This window comes from Marmota flaviventris, chromosome 1 (genome assembly GCF_047511675.1).
Source record: "Marmota flaviventris isolate mMarFla1 chromosome 1, mMarFla1.hap1, whole genome shotgun sequence".
In the NCBI taxonomy this organism is placed as follows: domain Eukaryota; kingdom Metazoa; phylum Chordata; class Mammalia; order Rodentia; family Sciuridae; genus Marmota; species Marmota flaviventris.
The window spans coordinates 216,443,235-216,463,941 of NC_092498.1; the positions used below are offsets into that span (position 1 = coordinate 216,443,235).

At 53.8% G+C, this 20,707-nt stretch overlaps 1 protein-coding gene across 1 annotated transcript in view; it reads right to left on the reverse strand.

Moving 5' to 3' along the window:
* The window catches only part of Adgre1 (adhesion G protein-coupled receptor E1), a 43,595-nt gene extending 35,080 nt beyond the window's left edge, over positions 1-8,515 (reverse strand). The window contains exons 1-2 of the mRNA XM_071603388.1: positions 8,380-8,515; positions 3,969-4,037 (exon numbers count right to left, since the gene is read on the reverse strand). Of these exons, the coding sequence (XP_071459489.1) occupies positions 3,969-4,037; positions 8,380-8,410 (100 nt within the window). The 5' untranslated portion in view covers positions 8,411-8,515. The remainder of the gene's footprint in view (positions 1-3,968; positions 4,038-8,379) is intronic.
* Positions 8,516-20,707: the final 12,192 nt, after the last annotated feature.

The window sequence follows — 20,707 nt, forward strand, 5'->3', positions numbered from 1 at the left end:
GACTGGGGGAGGAGGTGACCGTCCTTGTCCTGGTGGACGATGTTGGTGGCTGCATCCCAGGAGGGAGCAGCTAGAAGCAGGGCATCCTGGATGCAGTTTGACGGCGATGTCAAGGAGGTTTGTCAGTGGCGTGGAGATGGGTGAGATGCCCACGAGGTGCCAGCCTCCGCTGGGGCTAGGAGAACTCTTGGAGGAGCCCTAAACCTGAGGTGCAGGGCCTCTTTGCCGTGACCCCGCCCTCCTGGATGGTCACGCCATCTCCAGAGCCCACACCCACCCTGCTCTGCTCATGTCCCTCCGGGCAGGAGGCCTCAGATGGTATCTCTCTTCTCCTTTCCAACTTCCTCTTCTCTCTGCAGACTTGGGGCAAGCTCCCACTGATGCTCTCCGGAGTCTGAGCCGCGGGGCACCTGCCGACCTTCCCTGCTCATCCGCCACCCCCTCCCCACTGAGTCCTCTAAACTCCGGCCAGCTCGGACCTCTACACCTGCTGCCCCAGCTACCAGGAGGCCCTGCCCACTCCACCCTGTTGCCTGGGCAGCTCCACTGCATCCACCCAGGTGACAGCCAAAGCCTCCTCCCCCAGGAAAGCTTCCCGACCACCCAGTGGACCCCTTTAAAAAAAATTGTACAGAAACAGTGCACATTTAAAAAGATGAAGCATAAATAACTTTGATTAGAAAAATAAGTTTGGATAAGTCTAAAGTTCATCATAATAAAGAAGAACAGTAGCTCTTGGATCGAATGCACGTTTCAGAGAGCCAAGGAACAAAGGCACAAATCAGGAGATTGTTTAAGTTACCCAACTTTTTTCTGCACCTTAGTTTACTGTAAGATGTGTGTTCTCCATTCCTACCAGATCAAAGAGAGCATAGGATTTTTATTGTTAAAAACATAGTAAGTTTCCTGATCCCTGCCCTGTTTAGGTTCAGTCTTACTACCCACGCCCACAACACACCACCGTTTTACCTTAAAGACCCTAAAGAAGAATCTTAACTCATTTTCTCTTTTTTCCATAAAATGCAAGGCCACAGAGGGCACAGCGGGCACAGAGGGTGCGGGGAGTTGGCCTGACACAAAACCCTGCCCTTCAGCCAGACACCCAGCAAAGCTTTGAAGTGAATCCATCCAAAGCTCTCCCAGCCCAACGTAGGTCACATCTGTGCACACGCGTGCGCGCGCACACACACACACACACACATACACACTACTTTGAGGCACCTGCCACAATGAGACTAGGCCCACAGGGACCCGGGTTTCCAGTCCTGGGACCCCGACCGCCTTCCTCCTGCTGGGAGAGAACTCCTCCCCACTGTTCATGGAGACCCACGGTGCAGCGCCCACTCTGGCGGCCTTTGAAAGGCCCGGGAGACCAACAGCACCCGGAGAGGCCAGTGTCTGCTCAGAGCTAAGACTTCGCTAGGTGGGCTGCTGAGGTGTCCCAGGCACTCTCCTCCATGGAAGGGGCAGCGTGGACCCTCTTCCCAGAGCCGCTGAGATGCCTTAACAGGGGTCCGCCTCAAGTGAGGGCGCAAAGCCCCGCAGCCGACCTCCCAGGCCCCCCAGGAACCCGGAGCTGCAGCCCCAGGGCACAGAACTTTGTCCACCCTCCAAGCACCCGCCACTCTCTGAGCAGTCGGCCACGCTGCTCAAACCCCATGAGCACAGGGACAGCTCCCTGTGTCCGCTGGCCGGGCCAGGGTGCCAGACACTTGGTCAACAGCATCCCCTTTGGGCGGGCTGCGAGGGTTCCTTGGGATGAGGCCAAACTCTCGGAGCCAGCAAACAGGAAAAACAGGCCTCTCTGCTCCGCCTGAGGCCACAGAGACTTTTCCGGAGGACAAGGACTGCAGGGTCATTTTGAGGCTGGGACACAGCTCTTTTCTGGTCCCCACTCTGGAGCTGAAGAGCCCCAGTGAGGGCAGCCCTCGCTCACATTTCCTGGTGCATCAGGCATTGTTCTAGAGCCTGCCGACTGCAGTGATGCAAGAGAGGCAGACCCACCTCACAGGGGAGCCCGTGTGGCCGGAGCAGAGGGGAGGGGAGAGGGGGAGGAGGGGGGGAGGAGGGAGAGGAGGAGGGAGAGGAGGAGGAGGAGGGAGAGGAGGAGGGGTGGGAGGAGGAGGGAGAGGAGGAGGAGGAGAGGAGGAGGAGGGAGAGGAGGAGGAGGAGGGAGAGGAGGAGGAGGGAGAGGAGGAGGGGTGGGAGGAGGAGGGAGAGGAGGAGGAGGAGAGGAGGAGGAGGGAGAGGAGGAGGGAGAGAAGGAGGGGTGGGAGGAGGAGGGAGAGGAGGAGGGGTGGGAGGAGGGGTGGGAGGAGGAGGAGAGGAGGAGGAGGGAGAGGAGGAGGGGTAGGAGGAGGAGGAGAGGAGGAGAGGTAGGAGGAGGAGGAGAGAGGAGGAGGGAGAGAAGGAGGAGGGAGAGGAGGAGGGGTGGGAGGAGGAGGGAGAGGAGGAGGAGAGGAGGAGGAGGGAGAGGAGGAGGAGGGAGAGGAGGAGGAGGGAGAGAGGAGGAGGAGGAGGGAGAGGAGGAGGAGGGAGAGGAGGAGGGGTGGGAGGAGGAGGGAGAGGAGGGAGGAGGAGAGGTAGGAGGAGGAGAGGAGGAGGAGGGAGAGGAGGAGGAGGGAGAGGAGGAGGGGTGGGAGGAGGAGGGAGAGGAGGAGGAGGGAGAGAAGGAGGGGTGGGAGGAGGAGGGAGAGGAGGAGGGGTGGGAGGAGGGGTGGGAGGAGGAGGAGAGGAGGAGGAGGGAGAGGAGGAGGGGTAGGAGGAGGAGAGGAGGAGGAGGAGGGAGAGGAGGAGAGGTAGGAGGAGGAGAGGAGGAGGAGGAGGGAGAGGAGGAGGAGGGAGAGGAGGAGGGGTAGGAGGAGGAGGGAGAGGAGGAGAGGTAGGAGGAGGAGAGGAGGAGGAGGAGGAGAGGAGGAGGAGGGAGAGGAGGAGGAGGAGGGAGAGGAGGAGGAGGGAGAGGAGGAGGAGGGAGAGGAGGAGGAGGAGGGAGAGGAGGAGGGGTGGGAGGAGGAGAGGAGGAGGAGGGAGAAGAGGAGGGGTGGGAGGAGGAGAGGAGGAGGAGGAGGGAGAGAAGGAGGAGGGAGAGGAAGAGAAGAGGGAGGAGGAGGTGGAGAGGAGGGAGAGGAAGAAGAGGAAGAGAGGAAGAAGGAGGAGAAGGAGAGAGGGAGGAGAAGGAGGGAGAGAGGGAACTTGAGGAGGTGGAGCCTGGAGGGAGGACTTCGGGTGTCTGGGGCTGTGCCCTTGAAGGGGACTCTGAGACCCCAGCCTCTTCCTCTTTCTCTTTTCCTCCTTTGCCCCCAGCCGTGCGCTGAGCGACTTCTGGACCCCTCCAGGAGTTGCCACAACCACCCCAAAGCCAGGGCCAACCAATCGTGGGCTGAGAGCTCTAGCCAAAAGATGAGCACCCGGGACAGTCCCTCCTCTCCTCCTCCTCCCACCCCTCCTCCTCTCCCTCCTCCTCCTCTCCTCCTCCTCCCTTATCAGTTGACTGTCCCGGGTGCTCATCTCAGTGGAAGTAGAGGAACAGCCAAACAGTAACGCAGACCTCTGAATTACAGACCGCGGTAGTCTAGAAAGCAAAGAACTGTGCAAAAGAAAAAGAAGTCATAGGTCCTATTAATATGTCAAGAGCCAGGACTGGAGGACTGAGAGTTTTCAGGACGCTGTGGTCTAGGAAGTACCTACAGGAGGAGCAGCTTCACGCCCCCCCCCCCCAGGATAGGAAACTCATTACCTGTCCTGAGACACTGAGAGGTCATGTAACTTTCCTGAGGTCACACAGCAATTTCAGGACACAAAAGAAAGAACCTGGAGCCCAAATCTGGGTATCTGCATATTAGCCCTCCTTAGACCCCTGATTCACTTCCAAAAAGGGTCCAGATGAGGCTCAGCCCCTGGGGACAAAAAGATCTCCCAGAAACAGGCTCCAGTCACATGGGCGTGCCGATTCCCTCCAGCCAACGTACCACTTTTCTGCTTCAGTGTGGTCTTTTGCTCCACTGTGGTCATGTCCCAGCTGTGGGTAAAACAGTGCCCTGTGGAGAGGGGAAGGAAAAGCACCGTGAACCCCAAAACCTGCAGAGTCGCCCCAGGGCTGGACTCACAGAAACAGGGTCAGCCAACAGATGAGAGTCCGACTCAGGACAAGCACCCTCCACGCCCCTCAGGGCGCCTCTCCTGACAGCGCCTTGCCTCTGCCTCTCTTGTTTGGGTTTTGTCAGCCTTACCTGGCTTTAACTGACACACGGTAGAGCACGTACCTGTGGGCCGCGGCGTGCGTTTGATGCACGTGCACACCGTGTACTGATCAGATCACCTCTGCCGAGACATTTCAAATGCTCTTCTTTAGTTGTTTTGAAATATACAAAATAACACAATAGGCCAGCATTTGGTTATTGGTGGATGCTGGGTCGAGTTGGGGATGTGGCTCTACCAGGGAGCTTTGTACCGTCACGTGTCCTGGTGACACTCCCGGTCACAGCACTCCCTGAAGCATCGGCCTTCGCTTGTTTGGAGGGATTTATTTCTCTTTCATTTCTGCTTTGCTGAGCTGGGTTCTCTGAGCTGATTGCTTTTTCCTTTCAGAGATTAGAATATATCCTCCCTTCTCCCCCATCCTAAGGCATTTCTGGCGAGCCATCTGCTGAGGGTCCAACAGGGATTCTCTTGTAGAAGACTTAAGGCTTCCCTCGTCTGCCTTTAGAACTCTCTCCGGCTTTGACTGTTGCCTCGGGAAAGACCTCTGTAGGCTGAGTCTATCTGGGGACCTTTGAGCTTTGTAGACCTGCAAGTCCATACATTTCCCAAGAACTGGGACTTTTCAGCTATTATTTCTTTAAATGCATTTTCTGTGACTTTTCCCATCATTTTTTTCTTCTGAGCTCCCCAAATACCAATGTCTGTTCACATAATGATATCCCATAAGCTGCATAGTATTTTTTTTTTGGGGGGGGGGGTCTGACAGAGTTATTCAAAAGATCTGTCTTCAAGTTCAGAAATTTTTTTGACTCTTCCAATAACCCAAGAAAACGACAGAGAAAGCGCACAACCACACAGAATTACCCTTTCAATAATCCACGACCTTAAGGGCCCTTGGAAAGAGAGAGAGCCACTGGGATTCTTTCTTCTTATATGGGGAACACACAAGGGGAGGTTCCATGGAACATTCTATCCCCAAAAGGGCAAAGGGGTAGGATTGCAAAGGAACAGGTGAGTGTAGCTCAACCCCTCTGGGTGCTGCCTACTCCTAGGGCCACACCTTGTTTCCCGAGCGAGGGAAGAGCCCGAGTCACGAGTCATGGCACTACTGGGCCAGACCACAGTGGTCTTCCAGATCCCCGTGGTGCGTCAGGACTTAAAGGTGCGTGCATTTGGAGGTGCCCCACACTCCATCTTGGCCACTGAGGCTCTCAGACGCCACTGACACTGACCACAGCTGAAGAACCTAATGGACACTAGACCACTTCACCCACCCAGACCCAAAGCCAAAGAATGCTACCCAGCCAACACCCTAGGACCCATCTAAAGGGGAAAGTCCATTAGACTGACCTTAGTCCACAACCTGAGAAGAAAGACTGCTTCATGAGGTGCACAGACATCAACCAAGGGACACAGAAAACATGAAAAAGGGTGGAATCATGACACCTCCGAAGGAGCACAGCATTCCTAAGTAGCAGACCCCAAAGAAAGGCCTGAAAATCAGTTCAAAACAGCAATCTCCAGGGAACTGAGGGAGATGCAATTTTTTTTTCTATCTTCACTTCTTTTTAATTATAAAAGTAGTCCAGCAGGGTTTTCAGAAACTTACACAAAACATTCACTCCCAGAAGGGGTGATGTCAGCCAGGTGTGGTGGGGACACCTATCACCCCAGAGACTTGGGAGGCTGAGGCCGAAGGATCACAAGCTTGAGGCCAGTCTCAGCAACTTAGTGAGGCTCTAGGCAACTAGCAAGACCCTGTCTCAAAATCTCAAAACAAAAGAAGAGCTGGGGATGTGGCTCAGGGGCTCAATCCCCAGTACCAAACTAAGAGGAGGTAATACTTCCTCCATGAGGGATCAAAGTCATTTCTCAAGAACATATTTAAAAAAAAAAACAACCCTTACTCTTTCATGTTTAGATACATACAAATATACATGTAGACAAACAGAGACCACATATAGTCTATCTGTGCTATTAAATTTTCCTGGGAGGATAGCATAATTAACTTTAAAAGGCATTCAGAAGGCAATGTGGCTATGCAGTACCTAGATAGTGCACCACCACCATCTTCATCACCAACACCACCATCTCCATCACCAATACCATCTCCATCACCAAACCATCTCCATCACCAACAGTATCTCCAGCACCAACACCACCATCTCCAGCACCAACAACATCTCCATCACGAATACCATCTCCATCATCAATACCATCTCCATCACCAACACCACCATCTCCATCACCAATATCATCTCTATCACCAATACCATCTCCATCATCAATACCATCTCCATCACCAATACCATCTCCATCACCAATACCATCTCCATCACCAATACCATCTCCATCACCAATACCACCATCTCCATCACCAACACCACCATCTCCATCACCAATACCATCTCCATCACCAATACCACCATCTCCATCACCAACACCACCATCTCCATCACCATCACCACCATCTCCATCACCAATACCATCTCCATCACCATCACCACCATCTCCATCACCAACACCACCATCTCCATCACCATCACCACCATCTCCATCATCAATACCATCTCCATCACCAGCACCACCATCTCCATCATCAATACCATCTCCATCACCATCACCACCATCTCCATCACCAATACCATCTCCATCACCAACACCACCATCTCCATCACCAACACCATCTCTAACTCCACTACTATCTTCATCATCATCACCACCATCTCCATCACCATCACCATCTCCAACCCATAACCGACACCATGATCTCTATCACCACCACCACCACCATCATCTCCATCCTCAATATCATCTCCATCACCAAGACCACCATCTCCACCACCACAACCATCCCCACCACCATCTGCACCACCACTGACATTTTCATCATTATCACCACCACCATCATCATCGTTGCCATCGTCAGCTTCACGAGCATTACCATCACCACCATCATCAACATCAAAATGTCATGATGCTAAGTCTGTACTAATGAACTTCAGAATAAGGGGTGCTGATGGCAGATACCGGTACCGACTCCCCAGACTGACAGCCCTGCTTTCCCACATTTGAGTTCTGCAAGCCACTTGCTCCTTCTGAAGAAGCCTTCCAGTTGACAAGCCCCACCGTCCCCGACTCCCAACATTCCCATCCACTGTCCTAATGCAAATTCTCTTGCTGGTTAATCCTCTTGGAGGCATGGAGCATAGTGTTTAGACCTGCAGACTCTGGCGGCCAAGGGCTTGGGTTTTAGATTTTGGTCCCCGAAGGCTAACTGTGTGGCCTTGGGAAGGTCATTTAATCTGTCCCTGCCTCAGTTTCCTCCTCTATAAACCAGGAGAACAGATCCACTGGGCACCAGCAGAGGACACCCACACTGCTGTTTCGAAAAGGTCCCCCATTCTTCAATGTGAACCCATGGAAAGATCTTGCAAGTCATACAAAGAGAAACAGCCACACCGAAGATGAGCAAGAGCAAGACAGACTGACGCCTGAAGACAGAGAAGCAAGAGCCGGGAGGGGAGGGGAGGGGTGTCACGTTTCCTGCCTCAGCACAAACGTCAGTCTGGGAAAGGTCCTTCCTGAATTCCTCCAAGTCCCATTCTTGTGACAGCTCCTCTCCTGGAGCTTACCACTACCTGGAATTCTTTCACTCACAGACTCTTGGTGGCAAATCTGGCTCCAGGTGGCCTGCCCTGGCGTCCTCGCAAGCCCCTGTCTTGGGCAGGTTGTCCCCACTCCTTTGCCCCAGTTTCCCCCTTTGTAACGGGGCAGGGGGGGATGCTGACAGGGTGGCCCAACAACGTGGGGGTCTTGTGGAGACTGTGTCCTGTGTTTGTCGAACCTGGAATCCCTGCTGTCACTATTGGTGACTCTTCTGTCCCCACCCCAGCAGTGCTTCAGGTGTGGGAGCACAGGTCTGCTGCTGCGTGCCTGGTGCTCACAGCAGCACCGGGCTGTATAGTAGTTGCTCGGGAAACTCATGTCACACAAGCAACCCTGAGGACGGAACTCCCTGGGTCCGGGCATTTTTGTCAAAGGTCCCCAGCGAAGGTGTTTGCAGCATTCCATCCTGGAATCACCTGGCTCTGCCAGGCCCACCAGGGCCCTCCCGTTTCCCCGCGACCATTCCCAGCCCCACCTCCACCACCTCTCCCCCAGGGATCCCACACTCACCCCAGAAGAGGAGCACCCCGACTCTCCACATGGTGCTGCTGCTCTGCGCGTCAGGAGGGAGCCCTTGGTTAAAGCTCTTCTCGGGGGAAACGAGAAGGGCAGGCCCTGGTTGCCCAACCCTGCCCGAGCGTCACAGCCTTTCTGCTGAGTTGCTGCCAGCAAGTGGCTGATTTCCCCTTGAACTCAGGAGGATGTGCTCCCCCCTCCTCCCTTTCTCCTTTGTCTCTCCCTCCCCCACTTCCTCTCCTCCCCTTTCCCTTTCTCTTTCTTCCCATCAATCTCTCTCTCCCCTCCCTCACCACCTCCTTGCACGGCACCCAGGACAGAAGCTCCCACCTCCTGCCCCGAGGAAGCAAACCCCGAGCCTAAGGCTCCGTTCGTTCCCAGCCTGGGCCACAACGCAGTCCTGGAATCAGGCCCACGGGCTCCGTCCGAGGCACAGGGCAACAGAATTCCACTGTAACATCACGTCCACCTGGTACAGCAGGGATTCCCCTCCCCCACAGGGAACCGAGGCTGCAGAGGAGGCGCGACTTCTCCACGGCCACCCAGACCCAAGATTTGAACCCAGGACCCACGGACTCCAGAGTCTAGAGCTTTGGCCATTCCTTCTTTCGTCCGCTCCCCAGGCCCTGGTCACCGTGTAGCGACAGCCCCACACAATTCCCATCCCCCAGCCCAACACTCGGGCCATCTTGTAAATAGGGGGGGGCTAGTTGTATATTGTCAGGGACCCCAGATTCAGGCCTTGAGAAAGGGATTATAGAGAAAGCAGAGAGGAGACCCCCAAAATGCCAACTGGAGAGACGGGAGTGAGACAGGAGGGGAAAGAGGGGGTGTGTCATCAGACGTGTCACCGCCACCCAGCCACCCAGCCGGGCTTCGAGAGGCAGCACAAACCAAGGTCCCCTCATGGGGGCGGCTGGGTGTGGCCCAGTGGTGAAGCACTGGCCTGGCATGCAAGGGCCCTGGGTGTGGCCCCCAGCACGCAAAGGAGAGAGAGAGAGAGAGAGAGAGAGAGAGAGAGAGAAGAGGGAAGAAGCTGGGGGCACACACCGCCTGCCGTTGGGCTGAGGCTGGCTTCCAGCAGGCAGCAGCTCGCGCCACCTGGCCCCGGGGCAGCCATCGGGCTAGGAATGACACCCCGTGACTGTGAGATGTCCCGTGAGAGGGGACTGAGCTCTCTAGGGTCCTGGGGGGCTCAGCATCTGCTGCGAGCTACAGAAGAGGTGGGAGACCACGCAGAGCCCTGGGGAAGAAGATCCTGCTGGGCTTCGTGTGCCGCCTCTTGCTCTGTGCACAGCAGTGATCACAAAGCCACTCCTGTCTGTGCTCGAAGGGACCCTGTCTGTCAGGCTGCAGCAAGAGCCAGCATCAAAATACAGATAGCTCCACCGAGGAGGAGACAAAGCGCTGCGTCGTGGTTTACAGACACTCTGGAGAATGAACTCCACGCCATATCCACACAGAAAAGTGCTGAACTCGTGGCCGGGCGGGCGGCTACATAGTACATGCTCAATAATCAGTGTGGCACTGCTCTGAGGGCATGCATGGGGCTCGCACTCCCGACACCTGGGAGAGGCAGGTTTGTTCTCCACACTCGCTGGAGAGGAGCCAGAGGTGGGGAATCCAGTCTGACCCAGGCTGGGATCAAGGACACGACCTCCCAAAGGAGCTCATGTCTAAGCTGAGGCCTGAGGAACGTACAGAAGTCAATCAAGCTGAGCAGGAAAGAAGGTGCAGGGAGAAATACAAATGCACAAGAGCCGTGAAGGGAAGCTACCCGCTGAGAGAGGACCCGGTCCTCCGCACACAGCTCCAGGGGTCCTTAAGTGCCACAAGCCTCTCGTCTTGGAACTGCAGCCATTAATTTAAGAGATAGTGGACGTGGGGTAATGGGGGCTAACAAGACAGACAGACACACATAGGGAGAAAAGACCGGGCAGGTGGTGGCCAAGACCCGGTGAGGCTTTCCTGACTCCGAGCTAGCTCAGCCAGTTTATTATACAGGTTCATCATCAGAAGGTTCACTGTGGGAAAGTTTCAGCCAAGCAGGCAATCTGAAGGACGTGGGATGGTGAGACATTAGGGTCATCTTCTTTGGCTCAGAATTCCCCATCCTTGGGAGAAGATGCTGAACTCAGGCCCCGACTGGTAGAGCCACATCTTCCCAGGTAGCCACCCCTGGTCAGTATTACCATAGCAACTGGGGCATCTTGATCTGCACCTTTGCACAGGCAGCTCCCAGCACAAACGCAGCCAAGATGGTCAGAGAGGCCACAGTTTAGATCACCACTCTCCACACTTCTGCTTCCTCTGGGCAGACCACCTGCTCTGGCTTGGCGGGTCCTCAGCCCTGGTCTATCTGGAATTTTCCCTTCCTTGAACGGAGATGAGAGATCTCTTTGTTGTTATTTCTTTTTTTTAACTGCCAACTATATAACTGTATTCATGGTGAACGACAGAGTGCTCCTAAATGTGCTTGTGTTTTGGAGTAGCTGCATTGAGTTAAGCAACGTGTCCACGGACTCTCTTGCATGCTACTTGTGGGGCCGAGGATCCGTCAGAGCTTCCCTCTGAGCAGTCTTCGAGTGCACAACACATGGCTATCAAGTGCAGTCACCCTGTTGAACAACAGACCACAGACTGGGGAGCTCATCCCTCCTGTCTAACTCACTCCTGCTGGCTTTGACCAACGTCACCCTGACGTCTGTTCCCCCGGCCCCGTGTCTTTTTAAGATGCTTCTGATGGTCTGAGGCTGAGCAAAGGGGAAGGTCCCAATGTCCACATAGTCACAAGGAGACTAAAGAAGAAGAGTCCCCCAGATAAGCATCATCTCAGCAGAAGCCACAGATGCGGCTGCTCCTCCCACCTCCCCTCTCCCGCCATTACCAGCCCCACTGGCTCCTCTTTGGAGAGTCTGCCAGGCACTGTGTGTGCTTCCTCCTACATGTCTGCTTAAATGTCTCCAGGAGTGCGGACCTCAAGGCAGATAGATCAATGTGATGGTTTTTAACATGTCCACAAATTCTTCATTACCTCTCCTTTCAAGCATTTGTACCAATCCTTTACTCAAGCTGACTCACCTCTAATGAACAGAAAAAGGAAGATGTGACACTGTGTGGCCACTGAGCCTAGGTGAAATCGGCCATGTGGCTTCCTCCTTGCGCCCTCCTTCCAGGAGGAAAAGCCAGGGCCATGTTGTAAGAACAGTCGAGCAGAGCTGTGGAGGGACCCAGGGGTCTTACTTCATTTTGTGTTACCACAACAACTAGCTGAGACGGGAGACTTTATAAAGAAATGAGGTTCAGCTGGCTCACAGTTCTGAGGTCCAAGAGCTAGTACTGCTCAGTGAGGGCCTCGTGGTGGACATCATCACGGTGGTGGAAATGTGTGCAGAAGAGGTCAGGTGGCAAGATAGAGAGCAAGAAGCGGAGAAGGGCCAGGCTCGCTCATTTTATAAAAAAACTGTTCTCACAAGGACTGACTCAGTCCTGTAAGTCCTGCATTAATCCCTCCTGAGGTGAGCTCCCAAGACCTAATCACCTTTCACAAGCCCAACTGAGACAGGAGAGAAGGGCCCAGTGCCCGGCAAGAGTACTTCTCCTCCTCCATCCCTGACAGCTGTGGCTGCTCCCAAAGCCCCGGGTGGCTCAGGGAGGCTTTGCTTTGGCTGCAGCAGCTTTGGGTCCATCCCAGGTGACTCTGCCCCACAGGCTTTCTGCACGACTCTCCCCTCTGCATCCGCTCCAGCTGTCCCCAATCCAGTTCATGAGGGGCACCTCCCCTGCCCACTGCGGCTGGGACAGGCAGGCGCGACTCAGCAGGAAGGCCGCGGGAGGCTGTGCTGTGCTGTGCTCCGGTCACCCCTCCTCGCCACGGAGCAAGCAGCCTTCTCAGTCACACTGGGTCCATCTGGGACCCCACCCATGGGCTGCCGCAAAAGCCAACGGATCCTTGTTCAGATGAGTTTCATGGCCCACGCAGGACTCCTGCCCCAAGCGCAGCAGGCGGAGCTGGCCGTCCTGAGAGCTGGTGAGGCCAAGGCCACCGACCTGCCAAGAGCCAGCAGAGCTAGTACTGCCGCGGGCGACTGCAGCAGTGGGGATCCACGCAGAGCTCGCAGGACTCCCCAGCCTCTGCGCTGAAGAGCTCCAGAGAGCCGAGGGCCACTGGCCTTCAGGGCTCAGGGCTGCTGTCACTCAGGCAGATGCACTTGGCCTGTTCATAATTCCTATCCCAATTAAAAAAAAAACAAACAAAAAAAAACCCTCAGCCGATTGGTAACACCACCTCCACGTTGGCCCAGAGGGACCAAGCCTCCAACACGTGCACCTTTGGAGGAGACGCTCAGACCACACCCATGTGAGGAGGAACGGAGGCCTCCAACCAAGAGCCATGATGGGGCAGCTGGACCCCCGTGTCACGAGAGCCCCTGGGCCTCTGTTGTTGTAGACTGCTAAGTTTGGGGGCAATGTGTTACCCAGCAAGAGCTGGCTGACATACCTACCCGAGGATTCTCCTTGTAGAATAAGGATGATATTGTGTCTGCTTCACAGGGTGAGGCTTGGTGCAAGGCAGTTGTGAACCCCTGGTTGTCACAGATCGGGTGCTGTGTCATGGTGGTCATTACTGTCATGTTTGTTAGACAGAATCGTTGTGCCAAGTGGTCACTGCTCTTTGTGGAAGCAATCCTGCCAAAAATTGAATTGCAGAAGTCAGCAAAGTGCCTATCACACGGGACCTTGTAACACGGCCCCGAGGCTTTCGATTTCATCTTCAGGACAATAGAAAGGGGCTTAGTTAGGGAGTCACAGGCTCAGGCTGGTATCTTAACGACTCTGGTGTCATGTAGGGTGGACACGAGACAGGATGGGATAATGACTGGGGAGACAGGACGGAAGGAGGAGTGTAGGGGGTGGAAACCACGGAATGGGAGGGTTGCCTGGATTCAGGGCGGAGACTCTTGAGACCGAGGAGGAATTGAAATGTAAAAGGTGAACCAAAGAACAGCAAGGTTCTCTAGCAAGAGCCAGCAGCTCTGGAGGGAGGTTGAGGCAGGAGGATCCCAAGTTCAAAGCCAGCCTCAGAAACTTACGGAGACCCTAAGTCACTCAGCGAGACCATGTCTCTAAATAAAATATAAAACAGGCTGGGGATGTGGCTCCATTGTTAAGGGCCCCTGGGTTCAAGTAGTTTAAAAAAAAATAGCAGTTTTTCTAATCAATCCCACATTCCTTCTGGGGATGGAGAGGGGATGAAACCATGGATGAGCTTCCCTCAGTGGCTGTAATGAATTGCCCCAAACTGGGCGATGTAAGAAAGTATCAATGTATCATTTTGCTGATCTGGAAGTCAGAGACCTAAGTGAGTCCCATAGAGCTGAAATCAAGGTGTCCATAGGCTGCGTCCCCCGGAAGCCGTCTGGGAGAATCCATTCCTGTCTTTTCTAGTCCTTGGGGGCTGCTGCCTGCCTCACAGCTCCTCCAGAACCAGCAGAGCCTCTTCCAATCCCCCCGCCCGCAGCCCTCCTGCCTCCTTCTAATAAACCCTTGTGATGACATTGGACCCCCATATGATCCAGGATGATGTCCCCGTCTCAAGATCTGCAATGAGTCCAGCCTCCAACGTCCCTCTTGCCGTGGAAAGGAACATACCCTCAGGTTCTGGGGACAAGGTGTGGAGGGGGAGGGGCACATGATTCTACCCCCTGGGGACCGGGTGGGGGGGCAGGGGGTTCTTGGAGGACAGGAAACTCCAGAGACCTTTCAAACCCCAAAAGAGGTCAGAAAGGCTGTGAAGCCCGGACGGCAGCCCTGCTGGAGGGATCAGAGCCCAGAAGGGGAAGGACGGAAGGATGGGGAAGAGGAAATGAGCCACCCTAGCCACGGAGCAGGCAGAACCTAACCCCGTAACTTTCCCCGGGAAGGGAAAGCACAAGACACTCGGGGTTGAGATGTCACTCTCTGCCACGCTGACTACGGGAAGGGTCAGGGAACTTGGGGGCCTCGCCACGTCCCTCCTGCACTCTCCACTCTCCCAGGACTTCCGTTACCTCCAGGAGGGTGGGCCACCTCGTGGATGTGCTCACTGAGGTCACGGATTTCCCACCTTCACTCGCTGCCCCCTCCCCTTAGTGCAGTCACCCCCAGGCAACTCAAGGTACCAGGACTCGGAGCCGGTGGGAGAGGAGCAGCAGCTGGCAGGAAGGGACCGAGGTCGCAAGAGGGAAGTGGCCCCGGGGGGACAAAGCCACAGTTTCCCGGAGGGCTCGCGGTGTCAGTGGCTCCCAAGCCTCTTGGAAGGCGTCAGGTGTTGGTCAGTGGCCCCAGGGACACTTGGGTTCAGCGACTCTCTGGGAAGACCCGGCTGCCGTCCTGCCCACAGCTGTGAGTTGCTGCAGCAAAAGGGACCACTCAGCTGTGGACAGCAGAGCAGCAGGAGGAAGCCGGGAGCGTCCAGGGCCCTCTCCCGGCAGAGCTCACAGGGCACAGCAGTCCCCAGGACTCCTGGAAAGGGGCATGAGCTCGGCAGAGGCTCGGTGCTCTAGGCTCTTCCCAGAAGGAAGCCGGTGTGAGCCCCAACTGCATGGTGCACACAAACAGCACCGTCACCAGGAGCATTCTCGGGAGTGCTGGTGCCAGCCACCCCAAACCCAAACTCCCAGATGCCACCGGGAGCCGGCTGTGGTGTGATACTCGATCCAGGTGGAGCATGACCGATCAGAACAGGCACCCGCTGTGGTGCTGAGGGCACCAACCCATTAGCGGCAGGATTGTGAGAGGTCGTTGGACAAAGGTCAGACATGTGGTGGACTTGGCCACGACCAGCTTCCATCTAGAGCAGGCGTTCAGCCTTTGCTTTTAAGGCCTTCAACTGATCAGGCGAGGCTCGCCCACACTATGGAAGATCATCTACTTTACTTAAACTGACTATAAATGCTTCTCACGTGTTAAAAATGCGTTAGCCGGGGCTGGGGTTGTAGCTCAGTGGTAGAGCGCTTGCCTTGCATGAGTAAGGCCCTGGGTTCAATCCTCAGCACCGCATAAAAATAAATTAATTAATTAATTAAATAAAGATATTGTGTTCATCTACAACTAAATAAAAATATTTTTTAAAAAATATGAGTTAGCTGGGTGTGGTGGCGCACACCTATAGTCCCAGACACTCAGGAAGCCTTGCTGGACCCACCGCGGCCTCAGGACAGGGGGTCACATGAACCCAGGGGTTCAAGACCAGGGTGAACAACAGGGAGACGCCCCATCTCAAAAATAAATTAACAAATCCCTCGCTGTAGTTTAGCAACCTAACACATGGACCATCGCAGCCTCGGTTCGTGAGACTCCAGGAAATGCACTCCGGGTGCGGTTGAGGGGAGCAGGTCTGATTGCCTGGGCTGGCGGGGAGGACGGGGGATCACGAGGGGACCCAGAGACCCGGGGACCACGAGGTGTTTTGTGTTTTGTTGTGGCCGTGGTTGTCAAGAGTCGTCAACCCTGATACTGCAAAGGGATGCGTTTCATCACGCACGAGCTGCTCCGTGACAACGTTGACAAGGTCAGCTCCGAAACGAAGAGCGCCCCGCTCTTCTGCCAAATTGTGTTAGTGTGCATTCTGCTTTAAACGGCTGAGTGTGTCACTGTGCATGTGTCGGAAAGGGCCAGATCAGGTCGTTTTTATTTTTAATTGACACCGACTATGTGTACCTATTTGTGGGGTCAGGATATGGTAATAATTCAACAGACACCAAATCCTTTGTGTTTCTTCAGTGAAATGTAGCCTCTTAAGCTTGTTTTCAAATGAAGTTGGTCTCATTGCACAACAGTAAATAATATTAAGAAGCTCAGTGATAATGTAACCATAGACTTCCTTAAAAACTCAATTTAAAAAAAAAAAACTTGTGCAATTTCAGTTTCCTAACTGCATCCTGATTGATTAGAAATGGGTCTGGGGAATCCTGCGGCATGGCGGGTCTGAGCCTGGCCCCTCTCAGGCCTCCCCAGGATGCTGCCGCAGGCGGGTGCTCCGCCCGCTTCTCCCACTGCGCAAGTTTCTGCCAAGACCTCTGCCAGCTCCAAGCTGCAGCGAGAGGAACTGCTACCTTCCACCCACCTCAGAGGCCACCAGAAGCCAGAAGAGGATGTGGAAGTAGAGAGGGCGAGGGAGAAAGTGGAAAATCATCATCTTGGCTTCCGACAGTGGGGTCCCTGACCCCAGGGGTCAGTGGATGATGGATGAAGAGAGAGAGAGAGAGAGAAGTAGATAGACAGGGACTGGAGGTGTGGCTCCAGCCTAAGGGCAGGCGAAAAAAAAAAAAAAAATAGCTGAACAGACTGGGAAATCAGCCACTCTCCGGATCCATAAGAAAAGGAGGCTTGGACCTGGACTGGAGTGGGGTTGGGGGCTGTGAAACCCGAGTTCTGAGAGGAGACTAGGTTCCCTGCTTGGCCGATTTCCTCTGGGTTCTTGTCTCATAAATTTTAAAGAATAAAATCCATGGACAATCATGGAAGAGAAGAGTAGGCGGAGCAGGACCTATTTAAACAGGAGGGGATAGGACTCCCACCACGGGGAGGGGCCTGAGAGCAGGGAAGCCCACTTGGGCGAGCCCCCTGGACAGTTTGTGTAGGGTTCTGGGCGGAGCAGGGAGCACAGTCTGTGTACAATTAGCCTTGAAAAGGTTATTTTACATCCGGGGTCTTCCCCAGCCTCTGGCTAGAGTTTGCATCTGGGCTAACCCCATCTTCCGTTTCCTGCCACTGGGTGGAGGGGTCCCAAGGGTGAGCCTCAAGGTCTTTCACATTTGAGGCAGACTTTGATGGTGTCAGTAACACGGCTAGGGGGACTGCCTGGTCTTTGGACACCAGTTCTATTTTTTCCACATTCAGATGCAGGGTGCCAGGCCTGGGGGGAGGAGGGGACACGATGACACACCACTGGGAGGAAAGCCCACCCAGATGAACTGCTGGAGGCTGGAGAGTGGGAAGAGCCCAGGGGAGGCGCCCACCCCGCTGGACTCTCACCTCCAGGTTCTCACAATGATTATCAGAGAAACATGACCTCCCGCTTCTGGCCGAGGAGAAGGAGAGGAATCCTTTAGAAACACGTCACGGCACTCTGCGCTTCTTTCTGACTGATGGAGAATTGATTGCGCGTACTGATGGCACACGGCGTGATCCTTTGATAGATGCTTAGGATGTGCCATGATCGGGTCAGAGTGTTTGACACTTCTGTCTCCTGAAACACTTGTCATTTCCGCGTGTTGGGAAACTGCTAATTGTTAGGAACAAGACACTCCCGTGACTAAGGCAGGAAGTGAACCAGGGGTCAGCAGGCTGTCCTTTATTCAGTGTTTAGTGGCAGAGTCAATTAGTGGAACCCTGGTGGGGCACATTTTCCGGGTAAAACATAACGGCAGGCTGAAGCAAGGGCCTGGTTTATAAAGGCTTCATTTAGGAGGGCAACTCCTGGGGTCCTTTATATTGGGGTCCTGCTGACCCACTAGGTGGGACAGGAATGTGGAGAGGGAATTCCCTGGGGCTTCTTATATTGGGGTCAGTGACCCATTAGGGTGGGGGTCAGGTGCCAGCCCCGTGGAGTCCCTTTTGTGTTCCCTCTCTCTGGCTGAGGCCTGGGATTGAAATGGCAAAGGTTCAGGGGAAATGTCCTTGGACTTATTGTCCGTATCCCTCACAAACCCCTCTCTTCTAGTTTCGTGAACTATTTGATAAATTGCCGTAGACTCCAGTGACATTGCTGGGCTGTAGGACCCCAGAGCCAGTTCCTCCCACCAAGCTCTTTTGGTACCAGCCACCCAACCTCTTTCTCCCTCTCCCTCTCCCTGACCACGGCCTCCCGTGACCACGTCTCTCCTTCTCCTCCTGTGAGGTTGAGTTTTTAGCTTTCCTCCTTGGACAGAGCATTGGCTTCTCAAGACCTGCCTCAGGAGGGCCTCCGGTTCATCAGAGCCTAACCTACTGGGCTAGAGCCCACCTGATCTGGGGAAGGGAATGCCAGCTCTGTGCAGCTCCACCTTCCGCAGAGAGAAGGACAAGGCCAGCTCCAGCCCACGCGGGTGTCTTCTCCCACCTGGAGGGAGAGGGAGAAGTGAAAGTGAAGTCCACAGCAGGCCACAGGCTCACTGGAGAAGCTTCCTGGCCCCACAGACCTCACCACCACATGAGGAAGGCCGGCTGAGAGAACGCCCTTGACCTAGAGAATCCTGTCTGACTGCCAAGAACTACAAGGCATACTAAAAGACAAAACCACACCCAGTTCAAAGACAGAGAGCAAGCCTCAGACGGAAGAACATGGACAGTAAGTCCAAGGACAATTTCCCTAAGCTTTTGTCATTCAATATCCCAGGCCTCTGCCAGAAGAAAGATCACAAAAGAAACCTGTACCTGACTGGCACCTACCCCCATCCTAAAGGGTCATCTGAGGCCAATACGATAAGCCCCAGGAAATTCCCTATTCACATTCCTGTCCCACCCTAATGGGTCAGTAGGACCCCAATACAATGGCGAACTGCCCTCCTGTCAGACCCTAAATGAAGCCTACATAACCCAGATCCTTGCGTCAGCCTGCAGTCATTTTCTGCCCAGTAAATGAATAAAGGACAGCCTGCTGATCCGAGGTTTGCTTCCCATCTCCCACCTCCGTCACGTGTGCGTTGTTTGTCCTAACAAGAACCAGACATGGCAACTTCCAGTACCTCCGGACGTGATTATATTTGGAGACAGGGTCTTTAAAGGGATGATTAAGTGACAAGAAGGTCTTAGGATGGACTATAATCCACTTGACTGGTACCACAAGTAGAGGAGATTTGGACATGGACACCTATACGGGGGAGAAGACCATCTAAAACCCAAAGAGAAAGGCCCAGAAGAAATCAATCATGTTGGTCTCAGTCTCCCAGCCTCCAGAACCATGACAAGATACATCTTTGTTATTCAAGCTGCAGAGACTGAGGTGCTGAATGCCTGCCCAGCGCCTCTCCACGTGGCTTGGGCTTCCTCACAGTATGGCATCCCAAAGTATCAGTCTTCTTCCAAAGAGACTTGAGGATGCCAGTGGAGGGCAAGAAGCCCGTTGGTTGTTACCTCCTCTGACAGTTCAAGCCTGGAACTTACCCCAAACTCTGTCAGTCAAGCAAGCCATAAAGACCAGTCAAAACTCAAAGGTGGGGGAATGAGTCTCAACCTCCTAGAAAGAAGAGTCGGAAAGAAAATTCGACCATCTTTAATAAATCACAGACCCAGATTTACCAAGCTCCTTCCCTCCCCACATCCTCTTCTCCTGCTGCTCCCTCTGCCTGAAACACATTGTTCTCCCGTGGTTCATTTCTAGGATTCACCTGGATATGAACTCAAATACCAGAAAAGCCCTCTCTGGTCACCTGACCAACAATAGCCATTCAACATCACCAAGACCCCCTCTAGCTTGCATTTTTAAAATATGGATTCAGCACTCTCTCGCACACATGGGGATATATTTTAAGACCCCCAGTGGTATCCAAAACCTTGGAAAACACTGAACTTTGTTGGACTCTGCTTTTCCCATAGGTGCAAACTCTGATGGAGATTAACTTGTGAATCAGAAGAAGTAAGAGATTAGTAACCACAGCTAATCATAAAATACAACTGTCACATATAGTGTGATAAAGTTATATGAATATGATCTCGATCTCTTTCTCTCTCTCTCTTTCAAACTATTGCATACATGTTTTTGGATCACAGCTGACCATAATTAGAACTTCAGAAAGTAGAACTACCGGCAAAGGAGGGCAATCGCATACACACAATGGAATGCCATTCAGCCTCTTCAAAAATAAAGTCTTGGTCATGCTGCTCAGGAGGCTGAGGCAGGAGGATCGTGAGTTCAAAGCCAGCCTCAGCAAAAGTGAGGTGCTAAGCAACTCAGTGAGTCTCTGTCTCTAAATAAAATACAAAATAGGGCAGGGGATGTGGCTCCAGTGCCCCTGAGTTCAAACCCTGGTACACAAAAAATTAAAAAAAAAAAAAAAACAGTCTTATCACCATGACCACGTGATGAGTTTGAAGGATGTTGTGAAGCAAGCCCAGTCACAGAATGGACAGCACCACAGGATCTCGCTCCCCTCTGGACTCTAGAGCCACTAAGCTCAGGACCAGAAAGGGAGGCCAGTACACATCCAGTACAGGGCAATCTGGGGGACTCTTTCCCATCCGTGTCGGCTGATCCACAGAGGGGGACCGTGGATAAAGAGGGCTCACTGTGTATGCAATTTTTGCTTGTCAATTTTAAAACATGGACAATTAGACGGACACCTTCTGGTCTGTTAGGGTA